The 15,130-nt window shown below is 36.0% G+C and overlaps 1 protein-coding gene across 1 annotated transcript in view; it reads left to right on the top strand.

Annotated features, from left to right (window-relative positions):
• The window catches only part of LOC102869190 (ADP-ribosylation factor-like protein 15-like), a 651,283-nt gene that overhangs the window by 339,233 nt on the left and 296,920 nt on the right, over nt 1–15,130 (top strand). Inside the window, exon 4 of the mRNA XM_006889569.1 lies at nt 4,946–5,154. Coding sequence (XP_006889631.1) covers nt 4,946–5,154 — 209 coding nt within the window. The remainder of the gene's footprint in view (nt 1–4,945; nt 5,155–15,130) is intronic.

Genomic DNA, 15,130 nt, shown 5'->3' on the forward strand with positions numbered 1-15,130 from the left:
TACCATCTATTCCGGGGGCCTTATTTTTTGCTATTTCCTTCAAAGCAGCTTGAACTTCTGCCTCTATCACTATAGGCTGTGGCTCAAATGCTGTTTCATTAAATTCTTCTGTATCTGCCAATTCCTTTCGATACAATGACTCAGTATATTTCTTCCATCTTGTTTTGATACCTCCTCGATCATTTAACATTCTGCCTAAAGCATCCTTGATTGTAGCAACTCGAGGTTCGAATTTGTTCTTTTTCTTTTATTCTTAAGTTTTATCCCTACATACACACAGAGAGAGAGAGAGAGAGAGTTTAGAGTTAGTTTTTAACCACCATCATCTGTCTTATCAACACTAGCTGGATTTGAAGCACATTCCACCTAAATTAGGTCTGTAACCTTGCATATGTTACTTAGCTTTTTTGTGTCTGGGCCTCTATATTGAGAGGAAAGGAGCTGCGCTGCATTCTCTAGCGCATGTAGTTCGAATCCACCAACTGCTACTCTGGAGAAGGAAGAACAGTCTCCTCTCTTGCAATTTACTGTCTCTGAAAACCCGCTGGAGGGTCAGTTGAGTTGGTTCCAACTCGGCAGCACACAACAACATTACAAGGTAATTAACGTAAATAAATAACTATACATACCTTCTAAGACACCATGCTGGGGAAGGTAGAGGATCAGAAGAGAGGAAAAGCCTCAACAGGATGGATTAATACTGCAGTTGTAACAGTGGGCTCATAAATATCACAGGCCAGGAGGATTGCACAAGATAGTACAAAGTTCTGATCTCTTGTTCTTAGGGTTGCTATGAGTCATAGTTGACATGATGGTACTTAACAGCAACAACATCATAAGACTGTTATGGGTAAATAAAAACCCTTACAACAACCAACATTCTTGTCAAAGTTATATTTATTGATCAATTTCAATCATTAATTGCCTTTGGATACAAAAGTTTAGTTAAACAAAATTGGGCATGAAAATATTGTTTGTTAAAGTACCCAGTGTGCCACAGAAATGAATGAGATGGAGTTCAACACCAAAGACCAAGTTTTTACCTTCCACAAATTCCAATACTTTGAAAGTTGAAGTTATTGTGCTAATAATTTTAACTCATGCAAGGCTGTCCTGATTAATAAGCAGTTTGATTAGAAATAATCACCATGATGATGCTACTTTAGCATGTAGTTTTGGTGAATATATAGGTTATACTGTTTTCTGAATTAGTTTGAATGCACCTTGTAGAGATTATGGTTTATTTAGAACTGTGAAGTAATATGTAAAGTTATTTACATACAAAATTTACCCAAAAAGTGTATGTGTACGTGTGTGTGTGTATATAATATGAAAATTATGTGTTAGATACCCTTTATATTAGTAAAATGTTCGATAAACTTATATACAAATGTACATTTACACAATATTTTTGTTATGGTTGAAAACGTTTGCCACTGGGTAACCCTGCCTCCACGTTTGTCCCTTCAGCTTAGGGATGGCTCTCCAGCATATGGATGGTGTCTGGGTCGTTCTTGCAGCAGATGCTGTTGGTTTCCCACCCAGATCTCCTTTACTGGGCCAGTGCACCCATCTCCCAGCTGCTGTGGTTGTTGGCTGCTAATGAGTCACACCTGTACCCTTCTCCAGAGGCCTGCCCTTGGCTGACAGGAACTGCCTCGCGAGTTGCCTCAACCAAATATGCTCGCACGATTATGAGATCACATCCCAGAGTTCCTCCTCCTCTTCAGGGGTGGCTCACAGCCAATGATTATGTGAGGATATCAGAGCTCAGCTCCTTTACTTCTGGATTGAACAAATTCTGTGGCTTAATCCAAGCTCTAAACCTCTATATGAAGGTCAAACAATGACTCAATTTCTGAATCCCTATCTTTCCCTAGTTTGGTTCTTCATCCTATCTTGTTTCCCTGATCTTAGCTTGCATATTATGCTACACGTTTCTCCTGATAGCTCTCCCTCTCTAAACCCATCTTCCATAAAACCCATCTCAGATGACTTCTAGGAAAGCTGATCTCAGTTCTTGGGGATCTCCACGCTCCTGTTAGAGAGCTCTGGTAGCCTTTTGGTAAGGAACTGTGCTGCCAATCCAGAAGCATTTGGTTTGAACCACTTTCTCTCACTGCTCCATGAGAGAAAGATAGTCAGTCTCCTTCCATGGGATTTATTGCCTTTGAAAATCTGCTGGAGAGTCAGCTGTGAGATCTGACTTGAGAGCACACCAACCACCAACATGACCTTTTAATTTTCTTAGTTCCATTGTCTCCTTTACAACTAACTTCCTGTGTTAGATATTCTCTGTTATATTTTTCCTTTTTTTTTTTTTGTCTGTTATTTCTTTTGTTGGCCCTTTACTGATGAACATTAGATTTACTCATATCTTTGTGCATATTTAAGATTATTATACCTCAAATGCTTGGAATCTGACAAGTAGTTTCAAAAGCTGAGTCAATTGTACTACAGCCTTGCTTCCTGAAAGTGAGGAAGACTTGAAATGCTTACTGCAAAGATCAAAGACTACAGCCTGTAGTGTGGATTACCGCTCAACATTAAGAAGACAAAAAAATCCTCACCACTGGTCCTATAGGCAACATCACGATAAATGAAGAAAAGATTAAAATAGTCACTAATTTAATCTTGCTTGGACCCACAGCCAACACCCTTGGCACTCATAGTCAAGAAATCAAAAGATAACAGTTTAAAAATAATATATTTTAGGGTATTATGATTATCATAAGAGTTTGGAATGAGGGTTGCAGAGTGGAGTATACTCAGGGTGAGGGTGGGAGGGTGTGGGAGGATTGTGTACCAATGAAAAAGTTTTTTCTTTTGCTTTTAAAGAAGAACAAACTGGGAGGGGGGCAGGGAGAAAATACAACAATGAATGAACGGAAATCCACAATCTCTGCAAATGTTCATTGAAGAAATCAAAAGACATATTGCATTGGGAAATTATGCTGTAAAGGGACTCTCCAACGTACTGAGGAGCAGTGATGCCAATTGAAGACTAAAGTGTGCCATTTTTTAAGTCATGGTCTTTTAAGTCACTAGCTATGTGTCTGAAAGCTGGACAATGAATAAAGATGACCCCCAAAAATATGGGTTTTCTTTTTTTAAATTATTGGAATTTTTTTTTAGTTGTGATATTGAAGAAGATAGGAAGAAGGGTTGGCTATCCTCTTCTGAAATAACAAGGCTTTGAAAACCCTATGTACAATAGAACACACTGAGAGTAAACTAGCAGACATGGAACCTGAGGCTGAGCCCTTGAATTTGGAAACACAAATGAGGAGGAACAGTTGTAAGTAGATGCTAATGATTGGAACGTGGAAGGTGAGAAGCATGAAGGATGGAAAATTGAATATTGTTAAGAAATGAATGGCATGCACATTGACAAACGAGGTGTTGGTCAAATGAGATGGATTGACATATTTTGAATCAGACAATCATATGATCTACTATACCAAAGATGAAAAGGCGAGGAAAAATGGGGTCACTTTCATGGTTAAAAAGGTAATTTCTAGAGCCATCTTAAAATAGAATATCATGCTTGGAAGGTTAGAGTGACAGCTCAGGAGAGAAAGATCCCAGAGGAGATGGATAGACACAGTTACTGGGGCAGTGAGGTTAGGTGTGTCAGAGTTAGTGAGACTGACCCAGGACAGGACAGGACAGGGTACAGAGCTCTTGTCAATATGAGTCACAGGCAGGGCAATGGCACATAACAACAACAATTGGAGACGAGTCCCATGGACTGCCAAAAGAACAAATATATATGTGTCAGAGAAGGTGCAGCCAGTGTTCTCCTTATAGGCAAGGAAGACAACCCTTCCTCTTACCTACTTGGCCATGTTGTTGCTGTTAGGTGTGGTTGAGTCAAGTATGACTCATAGTGACCCTATGAAAAACACATCTGTCAAAGAGAGGAGAGAAGTGCAGCAATGAATGAATGGAAATCCAAAATCTCTGTAAATATTCATTAAAATTATTAAATTTTAAAAAAAGAAAACCACATCTGAACCTTGCCCTATCTTGTACCATCTTTATCATTTCTCTCGTACTTGAGTCCATTGCTTAAGTCACTCCACGTGGTTGAACATATTCTTTTCTTTCACCGGCCTTCCACCTTTCCAACTGTGACATTAGGAAAGCATCTCCTAATAGAATACCCAAGAGAACTCTGGTGAGTTAGTGAATGATGAAATAATAATTGATTGAGTATAAAAGTAATCTTATAACTTATCTAGTCTTACAACTCCATGCTATCAAATGTGTTTTAATATGGACCAACCCTTTATCTTCCTCATTTAATCAAAACTCTGAGGGTGTTCTTTTTCTTTTATGTGTTTGTGTGAATTAGAACTTAAACTATAGTGTCTTGAAATACACATACAAGACCAAGATTTTGTCACTTTGGTGCTTAAAGTTATCATGCCATATTCAGATGAAATGAAGTGGGGCTGTTGTAATCAGCAAACTGTACCATTAGAAATAGAACCAAGACAATACAATGTTGTAAAAAGTACTTGGTGGACATCAAGGTTACCCTGTTCTTGCATTTAGTTTCAATCAAACTCAATCTTAGAAAATGTAGTTTATTTAAGACCAATGGGCAAATGCTGGAAATAATTGTTTTGCGTTTAAAGCTAAGAAATGCCTATCCTGGTTCTTTTTCGTCATATATACGGATAAGGAAGGCGTCAAGGATTTCCCTCAGGTCTTTGTGTTCTCATTTAAGTCCGTGTCCACCTGCTGGGTCTTCATGCCTTTTCTGATCTCAACCTCCCTCTTCTCTACCTTTCCTGAATTCCCATTCTGCTTCTGTGCCAAGAATTGAACACTTAATTTTTTAAAAGCTGCATTGGTTTTCCTTAGGAATTACTGTTGGGATTCATTTCCAGTTGCTGAAAACATTTTTTAAAGGGAGAATCTGTCTTGTTTTTTGCAGGGGCTGATAATATTCGGAAATACTGGAGCCGCTACTACCAAGGATCTCAAGGGGTAATATTTGTGTTAGACAGTGCCTCTTCAGAAGATGATTTAGAAACTGCTAGGAATGAACTGCACTCAGCTCTCCAGCACCCACAGTTATGCACTTTGCCCTTTTTAATATTGGCCAATCATCAAGACAAGCCAGCTGCTCGCTCAGTACAAGAGGTATGTCTCATTAAATTGACAGCTCTGTTTGCCTGCATTTGTTGGTGTCTCCTGCCATATTGGAATCTAGCAAGAGGCATATGATTAGAAAGCTGTACTGATTATGCTGTTTTCAATATGAAACTTTCATTTCTTAAAATTTATAAAGGACAGAAATTCTTGTTTTCATACATGACCCACTCATATCCCACACTCCTCAAAATAGATCCTTAAAAAACAAACAAAAACAACCACCAACTAACGAAATTGTTTAGTAAAAGTTATTCTTTTGTGTTTTAAAAGACTTTAAAACTTGGTTATTTGACCTATTCTCTGATTCACTTACTTGTTTAATTCATTCTCCAGCTTGTCAAGGAATGTGTTGTGCATATTACTGACATTACTTGCCCTCAAATGCCATGTTCTTGTGCCTCTCAGATTCTTGCTGCTGGCCAGGAGCAATGAGGCTTCTGTAGTCAGCCACGCTGAAGAGTGATGTCTTAGCTGGCACATTCCAGACCAACAAAATCTATTTTAATAGGAACTCCTTCTTTATCTTCTTCATTTAGTTTTCCTTTGGTTGTATCTCACCTATAAAAGTAGGAGTTCTGGGTGATCAGTGTCTCACTCAGCGGAGATTCTGATTCATGGTAATAAAGTAATAAGGAGTGTGAATAGTTTTAAAACTTGAATTACAGGGAATTACAACTTTCAAGTAGGATGGAATAACAACTTTTGATGTATTCCTTTATACTCGTAGCTTTCAGGGTGTGATCCCACCCCACCCCTCATCTCCCCCATCCCTCCCACCCCCGCTTTCCAAAAAAAAGTTATGTGTTTCCTCAAGTGACTTTGGAATAAGGTGATTAATAGGAATGGTTTTGCTCTTTAGTCTGAAAAAATGGAAGTGGGGCCAAGAAATTACATGTTCTAACTCCAAACCTCCCCCACACTTAGTGTGTGACCCATGGGCAAATAGCTTTGTTCCTGTGCCTAGGTTCTCACCTGTAAAATGGGAATAATACAGTTTATTATTATAAGTGAGCAAGATTAATTTGGATGATTCTCTTTGAAGTTTAAAGTACTACAACAAAGAGATACCAAAAATTTGAGTTTTAGGAAAAGAGTTTAAAAGGCTAGTATCTATTAAGGAAATAGAACTTATTTTATCTTCAGTTGTCACATTCAGCATTAAGCAGTTAGTACCTTTCTTCTTTCCAGATTTTGTAAATACCTTATAGAGAATATTAAGTAATTAAGATAAAAATAGCAATAAAAATCCATTCAGAGAGGCATTAATTTACATGTATTCAGCAATATAATTACAATGCCTTAGTGACCTGTTCTTAAGACCTTACGCAAATCTTTTTACCTTACGCAAATCTTTGAACTTCTCAGCATCAATTTTTCTGTCTGAAGAATGAGTATAATAGGATCTAATCATTTGTGATTGTGAGTGTTTAATTAGTTTATGATTATAAAGTATTTTGCTGAACATGTATTGTTATTGATAATACATGTTATATTTATGTATGTATACATGTTAAGATTATATATAAGCAAGGATTTGACAAGCACTGTGGCATTTGGACAAGAACAAACTGGGAGGAGGGTAGAGAGAATAGTGCAACAATGAATGAGTGGAAGCCCAAAATCTCTGTAAATGTTTATGAAAATTAATAAAATATAATTATAGAAAAAAAAAGATTATATATAAGCAGTATAACATGTGCATACATGGGTAATATATAATCTATAGTACTATAAAAAAGTTTACTTAACTTCAAAGTCTTTTATTCACTTCATATACAATATTTGAAAAGGATTTTTTTTATTTAAGAAAATGTTTATTTCTTTTTTTAGAAATCATACTGTTCAGGCTACTGTACTCTTTAAACATTAATACATGCCTCATGGTAACCCTCAGTAGGACACAGAAACTGTCACATTGAATAAAGGAAGCTCTAAACGATTAATTACTTCTGAGTATGAGCTGGCTATCATAGGAAATGAGGTATTTTTTAAAAAATAAACAAAAAATAAAAAACAAACCAGACTTTCTTTTTAGAGCAGTTTTGGATTTAGAGGATATATAAAACTCTCAAATATTATAAATCTATAAGATGTACAAAATTCTCAGGTTCCCTCTCTGTTGTACATCATTTCTTCCAGGGACATCCCCACACACACATTTTGCAAAGGCGTTAGAAGTTATCGTTTAGTAAGGTAGAGGTTGTACATGTCCAGTTGCCACAGGAATGGCTTGGAAATGATTTAAAACTGGAGCATACATAAGGAGCCCTGGTGGTATAGTGTGTTACTTTCTGGGCTGCTAATCAAAAGGTTAGCACTTCAGACCCACCAGTAATAGGGAGAAAGATGGACAGTCTCCTTCTTTAAAGATTTTCAGTGTTAGAAATCTGATACAGGGTCGCCATGAGTTGGAATCCACTTGGCATCAATAAGCAGGGAGACTACTGGGGAGAAGGCGTGCTTTTGACCTTTTCATTTCTATGTATCTTAAACACATTTTCCTCAATTTTTTGTTTTATTTGCAAAATCTTCATTTGAGGGCTTTTCCTATTATTTTATAAGCACATTGTCACATGGATGTTGTTTAGACTGTTTTAATGGCGAATAAGGGCAAATTGCATTATGTCTCCCTGAAGTTTATGGAAAAGTGACACAGTGCACAGACTTTAGGTTTGGCAGGGAAAGGAAGAGAAGCTTCCCGATTTCCTCATTGCTGGATGACACAGAGTTTTTTGCTGCCTTCCTTCCAATGCTTGTTGAAATACTTTACAAATGTTTCTTTAAAATGCACCAATATTATTATTAACTAAAAATGGAGCTATGAAACGGTATCTTAAATTTTTAGACAAACAATAACTTCAGAGTGGTTAGACGGTAGACATTACATAGAAGAGGAAGTAAAAGACTGAAAAATAAGATTTTACATGTAACTTGAAATAATATGTGTAGAAGTGGTGTGTGTTAATGACTTATTGCTTGAAAACTTTTTTCCTTCATTTATTTCTGCTAACTTGAGTGCTTTATGTGGAGTGTCTAAATGTTAAAATGATTGAGTTTTGCTCTGGAAAAATACTTGTGAAGTTTAGGCAAAATTCTGTTCTTTCAGAATTAAAGAAAATGCACTTAGTTTCCTAAACTTTTTTTTTTACAATTAAGAAAAGAGGGAATCATTAAGGCTAGCAATTATTCTTCTCACTTATTTACTTTCTCTGTTTAATGATTATGCAAAACTTGTGCAGTTTTTTAATCTTGTCACTGGTGTCAAATTTGAGTACTTCATTCAGCATTGTAACGAGGCTACCAGAATATGATTGATTTTTAGAAGCCGATAAAATCCAGAGAGAAAACAGAATTACCACTAGGATTCCAAAAGAGGATGAAATGATGAGGAAGTTATATGTTTATTCCCCTCCTCTGCTGTGAGGGTTCTATTTGTGTAGAGCACTGAACAAGGAAAGAGAAACAATGGTTAAAATGTCATGTAACCCACAGGCGAAGGGCAGCGTGCCCAATGATTCTGTAGCCCTTTTAGAGTGCAAGTGGAATCTTGTGCTTCACATAGTTTCCCTTTTCTGCGCTATACCTGGTAACGACTGTGTCTCATTTAACATAGTTTTAAGATTTGACATTCTGAAAATTGATAGTGGAAAGATGTTGTTGTTCTTGTTGGATTTTTTTTTTTAATTGAATAAGCTTTTTTAAAAAATAGCAAAGCACTGGGAAAAAGAATACCCTTTACATACTGTCTGAAAGCCAAGCAATTCTTGCAACAGATGTTTGTTGTATTCACTTTGGGGAGGTATAGTTACTACAGCTTGTTTTTTTTTGTTGTTTTGGTTTGTTGGGTTTTTTTAATCCAACATTTACTCACATTATTCTTTTTTTTCCTCGATACACACAAAAATCTGTAATTATAGCAAGTGACTGATTTGAATTATCAGGGGAGATTTTGGTCTAATTTCAATGCTAAAGCTATAAAATGTGAAATCGTAAGGCAAATAGGTTGGTTTTTTATTTGTATTGACTTGTAATTGTATTTAATTTGTTTTACAACTCTCGTAGGAGAGCATACTTCAGTTCTGAAGTTATTTAATAGATCAGGAGAAGTTTATGAGAAGTTAAGTTGATATAGTAGCCAATAAATGTAATCCTATTTTCTCTCTACAGTTTCTGGTTGTGACTTTTTTACTTCCTTGGTTTTTAAAATCTTGTAAAATAACTCATTTTGTTAACATGAAAGAGTCTGCCTTTTCAGTAATCTCCTCTGATTTAATATTTCTTTGTATCCTCAATCCAAAGGTATTTAAATTCTTCAGAAATAGCACAACAAAAACACGGTGTTAACTGTTTATTGGATGTTTTGTAGAAAGCATATATGAATTGAGAAATCTAAAACCTGCCCAACATAGATCAATCTCTTGAGGGAAAGATTCATTAATTATAGCACCGGAATGTGGCTTCTACATGGGATGAACACTGAAGTTAAACTTTGTGATTAAGCCAGTTGTTGGTTTTGTGGTTGTTTTTTTTTTTCATTTCTGTGTAATTATCATTGAGTTTCTCATTTTGCTGTGCAAAGAATTTGGTGTTATATTTGAGAAGACTAGATTGTAGATGTGAGAAGATGATTTGCAAGTATTTTGTAATAATATAAACATTACTGGCTTTTAAAAACCATTTTTGCTCTGAGTTATAAATATTCAAATTTTTATTTTGAGCAATACATTCTATATTCAATGTGTCATGAATAGTTTATCTAGTTCACACATTTTTGTCTATAGACAAATTCTGGCACAGAGTGCTAGTGTGTTTTATGATATTTAACTAGTACATTTCAGCTATTTCTTGTTTGTAGATAATAATTTGTAAATTCAGCTCCTTTCTTTTTGCCTCCAACAGTTCAGATAGAGTCTGGAAGGGCTGAAATTTTCCACAATATTCCTAAGACAGAAATCTCTACAGTTTAGCATTTGAATAATTCTATTTTTATCGCCTCTGAAAACTCTATGAACCTTGATAAATGTTGATAGTTGTAGAGGAGCATCATGCCTTTTGTTCATAGGGTCGCCATGAGTAGTGCTTGACTCGAAGGCAACAATATAGCAGTAACAGTATAGCAGACTTGGTTTTGTTTTTGTTTTTGGTAGCTCAGTGAAGTAGCTAATATCTTGTCTGATTTTATATGGAAGTCTTTTATTAAAAGGCACAGACCAGTATTTAAGTGTCTTAAAACACTTCCTTTAATTGAATATTACTTCCTCTGTGTGGAGAGAAACATGTATTAATAAAAGAACCACTGGAAAGTGTCATAGACTTAAAATCTTCATTCTCATCCAAGTGTCTTGACCTGCCTCTTGCCAGCACTTTCGAATACTGATTTTGTTTCACAGGGAACAGTGTATATACCTGTTATGTGAGCCAGTTTTAAGCTCCCTTATGAGATCTATACTTATTTTTATATTATAAAAGAGCTCCAAATTATTTTCATCCATTCCTTACAAATGCATACTACAATGCTGTAATTTAACCTTGGAAAAACAATGAAAGAGTTTGGAAGTCCTTTTTTTGAATGCGTGACTCTTACCTCCAGAAAAATATTTAGTGACCTAAAAGAAGATTTGTGGATGCATTTCAAAGAGTAGCTGTAATATTTTAGTTATTAACATATACCCCCCATTTCTATATAGATTTTTTTAACATGAACTGTGCACCTCATTTTATTGACTCACAGTCTGTCCACGTTGCTCTTACCATTCTTGCCTCTGTATCCACTGGATGACTTTGTAAGAATGTGGTGACCTAAAAACTGTGTGGCCCCTTAAGAAAACAAAAACAACAACAAAAAAACCACACAAAAGAAAAAGAAAAACAATCAACTAATAAAATTTCTCTTAACAAATGTGTTCCCAAAGAAAGATTATTTCTATCAAAAGAATTATTTGGATGAGGTAAATTAGAATACATTTCTGAATTGATCAATGATTCTATTTTTTAAAAAGAAGAGTTCTCCTCTTATAAAGCCTCCTGTCCACCACTTTCATCTAGTCCCATTTTTTTCTTTTCTGTAAGTGAGCATGTGTTGAGTCCTTTGCCAGTCTATCCTCTTAACTTCCTTTCCACCTGCAGCCCTTTCATTGTCTACTTCTTCTACCCTATCTTACTTGTGATTCTTAGAGCTCCCTAATGATTACATTCCCAGATCAATCCCTTCTCCCAGATCCTCAAACCAGAGCAAAAAGAACCAACTCTTCTGCTTTTTATATACTCATTGAAAAAGTCATGTTGTCTCTAATTTCTTCTGTAGTCTAGTAAAACTGTATAGTTGGATTCCTTTTCTCATCTATTCCCTCTTCTTAAGATTATGTGTCAAATCAGGAAGTCTTCCAGAACTCATGGCTGAGTAAGTTGCTTTCTGTCCCCGTATGACTTCTCAAGTTCCCTGGGCTTACTCTAATCAGAACATCAGAATAAACTATTCATTACCCCCTCCCAAGACTGAAGCTCCTTGAAAGACAGGAATTATTATAGGTCGACTTATCTGAGTGGCCTGTGAGTCTTGGTACAGACTTTTCTGTTGACCTATGGCCATCAGCTTTTTCAAGATTTTCTTTTCTCAATCCACTCCACTCATTTCCATCCATGAATCGAACAGTTTTCCTTTTTCTGCATATCAGACTGTGCTCTGAATAATTGCATGATTTCTGTCTTCCTTGAAATTGTACCATTCTGACCATCTTCATAGGGAGTTCTGGTGGCCTTGTGGTAAGGAGCTGTGCAGCCAACCCAAAGGCACACAGTTCTGCTCTACTAGCTTACTCTGTGAGAGAAAGATGGGCAATCTCATCCGGTATGATTTACGGCCTATGAAAACCCATTGGTGGGCTATCTGTGGGTCTGTTCCATCTCGAAGGTATGCAACAATAGCTTGTTAATTGTAATATTTGTACATGCTTGTTTTCCTGTGGTTGCATTTATGTTTTTCTGTTGGAGGGCCTTGGATAACAACATGCCTCACCACTGTTTTCTTCGCCAAACCCCTCAGAGTATGAGCAGGAAGGATGTCTAAGCTGAATAAGCTGATTTTTTTCGTAAGTTTTAAATAATTGCCTGTATTTTACTGTATGGAACTTATTTCATTTACTGGTTCCCAAAATTATCTTTTACTGATTGTACTTCTCAAGAAAGATTGGCGTGTATGATGCAGTTGTACGGGACTGTAATTCAGGTGATGTTAAAGCAATTAATCTGATTTAGTATAAACAAATTTAACTTTTCCAGTAATAGAATTATTCACTAGAACCTTACAACTTTTTTAAAAAATTCTAAAGCATACCTTTTTTGTGTGTATTGAATTATTTTATAACAAGTTGTAACCCATTAATTTAAAGTTTGGCTTTATTCAGATATTACTTTTCCTCTTTCTGGATTATTTTTTAAAATGTGTGTTTTAAAATTTCAGTTCTTTAGCTCTTAATTTGGAGGAAAGTTTACTGAACTAATTGGCTGGCCATACATCTAATACACATTTTGTTTTGTGATAGTAATTGCAGTTCTTACAGTGTAGCCTCAATATATTTCCTTCCTACACTTCCCTTTTTCTAAACATTCTTCTTTCTAAACATCCTTTTTTTTCTATCTCCTCTTGCCTTCTCAGCTTGGTTCATGGGCTGCTGCTGCCTTTTGATCTTCTCTAGTTCATGTTCTAAGGACTGTGTAGCTCCCTGATGTTATTGTTCACTTACACGTCTGTTAGTCTTTGGCTGAAAGTGCAGCCGAGGAGATGAGTTCAGTTCTAGACTTGAAGAATATCTAAGGGCCATGGCTGCCGTTGGAGTCCTTTTTGGCCAATATTTTTTGAAGCAATCGTAGTGGTAAACCACACTTTTTACTTCAATTTTGTATTTTATAAAATGTAGTGTTATACTAACTCTCACACAACAAAGGCAAAGAATGATCTTAAAGCAAAAATTCATGTGGGACCCTTTTCCTGGTCCTTTTATTTGTTTATTTTTCTCATTTGCAAAATAAAACTCAGTCACATTCCATAGCTTACAAAGTTAATAAAGCATTTGTCTCATGAAATTAATTTGAAAATAGACACATAGTTAATGTTAGTAAGGTGCTTTGAAGATAAAAAGCACAATAAGCGTTGGTTATTATCATTATGATAATTATTATCATTATTATTATTACATAGTGTCTGCTTAAAAATACCCTCAGTTACTCTAGGATGACTGAGACTAATGACAGGGGTTAATCTGCTGGATTTTTTCCAAAACTAATGATTTGAAGCATAATACACTGATAGCCCCCCACCCCCCCGCCTTGTTTTTGTAAACCAAGAGGGTGTTTGTTTTTTCTCTTCCCTGAAGAAACTTCCTGATGATTCTGTTACACAGGAGCATCGGAACCATTTTGAATAATTACAATGTTTTCTTAAATAATCTCAAATAAGGATGTCTGAGGAGTATATATAAATGTCTTAAAAGCAAATAAGGATATGTCTGAGGAGTATATATAAATGTCTTAAAAGTGTCTTAAAACATAAACAGTGATTTCTAAATAGTTAGAAAACCTTACCTTTTAGTTAGCCACTTCTTAGTTGTTTAGAGTTCAAAATTATTATTTCTATGGACTTAAAAAGTGAACAGATTCTTAATTTGCAAAGAATATAAAAGTTAATGAACTCTTATTTTAAAAAATGAAAAATTAAAGTCTTTAGAAAATGGTAAGAAGGTAACAAATTAATGTTAACCACCATAAGAATGTCCTCGGGAAGATTCCTTAAATAGTAGCTTTAAAGATTAAGCAGAATTCCTTACTAGACACTCCAGAGATTGGTGTCAGAATTCATAAAAGATATTATTGAAACAATATTCTAACAGGCAAATGTTGGCAAGTCATATGTACCCCAGCCTCACACTCAGTAAGACATTAGTGACATGTCTGAAGAAGACATTCCCTAATATTATTGCAAATTAAGTAATAAAAGACCTCAAGAGAATGAATAGAGAAAGGTGCCTGGAGCCAATGAATTACAATTGACAAGCTAAAGGCAGTTGAAGAACCAATTGCTAGAGTGATTGCAAAGCTATTCATAATGTGCAGCAGGCAGAGCACACCAGAAAGCTGGAACAATGCCCTCAGTTCAGCAATATTGCTTCAAAAGAATAGGAAGAGGGGAGCGGGAAGAGCCACTGACCCTGAGACCCATTTCCAGGCAGCTGCACAAACTATATACTGTAATTAAATGTTCTGACCAGTAATCAGCAAAGCCAGACTACGTAAAGGCTAGGGACCCAGCAAGGTTGATAATGAGGCAGATATCCTTAACGTAAACATGGAAGAAGCAGGTAAGAAAGCTAGTCCATTTCTGGCCGACTCTGAAATATTCTGCTGTGTTAGCACAAATATGAAAATCACATACTTTGAGGCCTTCCTCCTCTAAAAACAATAATATAATGAAAGATACCTACTTTCATCTTTTGAAATGAATGGAATTACTGCTACTTATAAACATTCTTTCCTAGCCACGTTCTTTTTCCCCCCTTTACCTATGAATTGCTTGTGCCTTTGATGAGAACAATGGACTAGACATGTGAAGTGGTACAGATGATAGACTGAGTGCTGCTTCCAAGTGGCTGCTGTCCCAGGGCTCTGGGGCTTGGAGAATAGGCTAAGGGACACCTGAGTAATTTGCCAGTACCACTTCTTCTCTCCTCTTCCCTAGTATCTAAATTCCCTCCTCCTCTGTCTCGTTTTCAAACAGTGTCTTTGTACAAAATCCCATTTTCAGCTGCAACACTACTCATATTCACCTAACCATTGTTACTGTTGATATCTTGAGGGGAAAAAATGAGTAGTAGCTTAATGTAGGAAGAAGAGTTGCAGAACAAGGAAATGTCATCCAAGAATCTGATAAAGAAAAATCTCATCACTTTTGGAGGACGCCACATACTTCCAC

This window comes from Elephantulus edwardii, unplaced genomic scaffold, assembly GCF_000299155.1.
Source record: "Elephantulus edwardii isolate Elephantulus edwardi_28Jun2011 unplaced genomic scaffold, EleEdw1.0 scaffold00079, whole genome shotgun sequence".
NCBI classification, from domain to species: domain Eukaryota; kingdom Metazoa; phylum Chordata; class Mammalia; order Macroscelidea; family Macroscelididae; genus Elephantulus; species Elephantulus edwardii.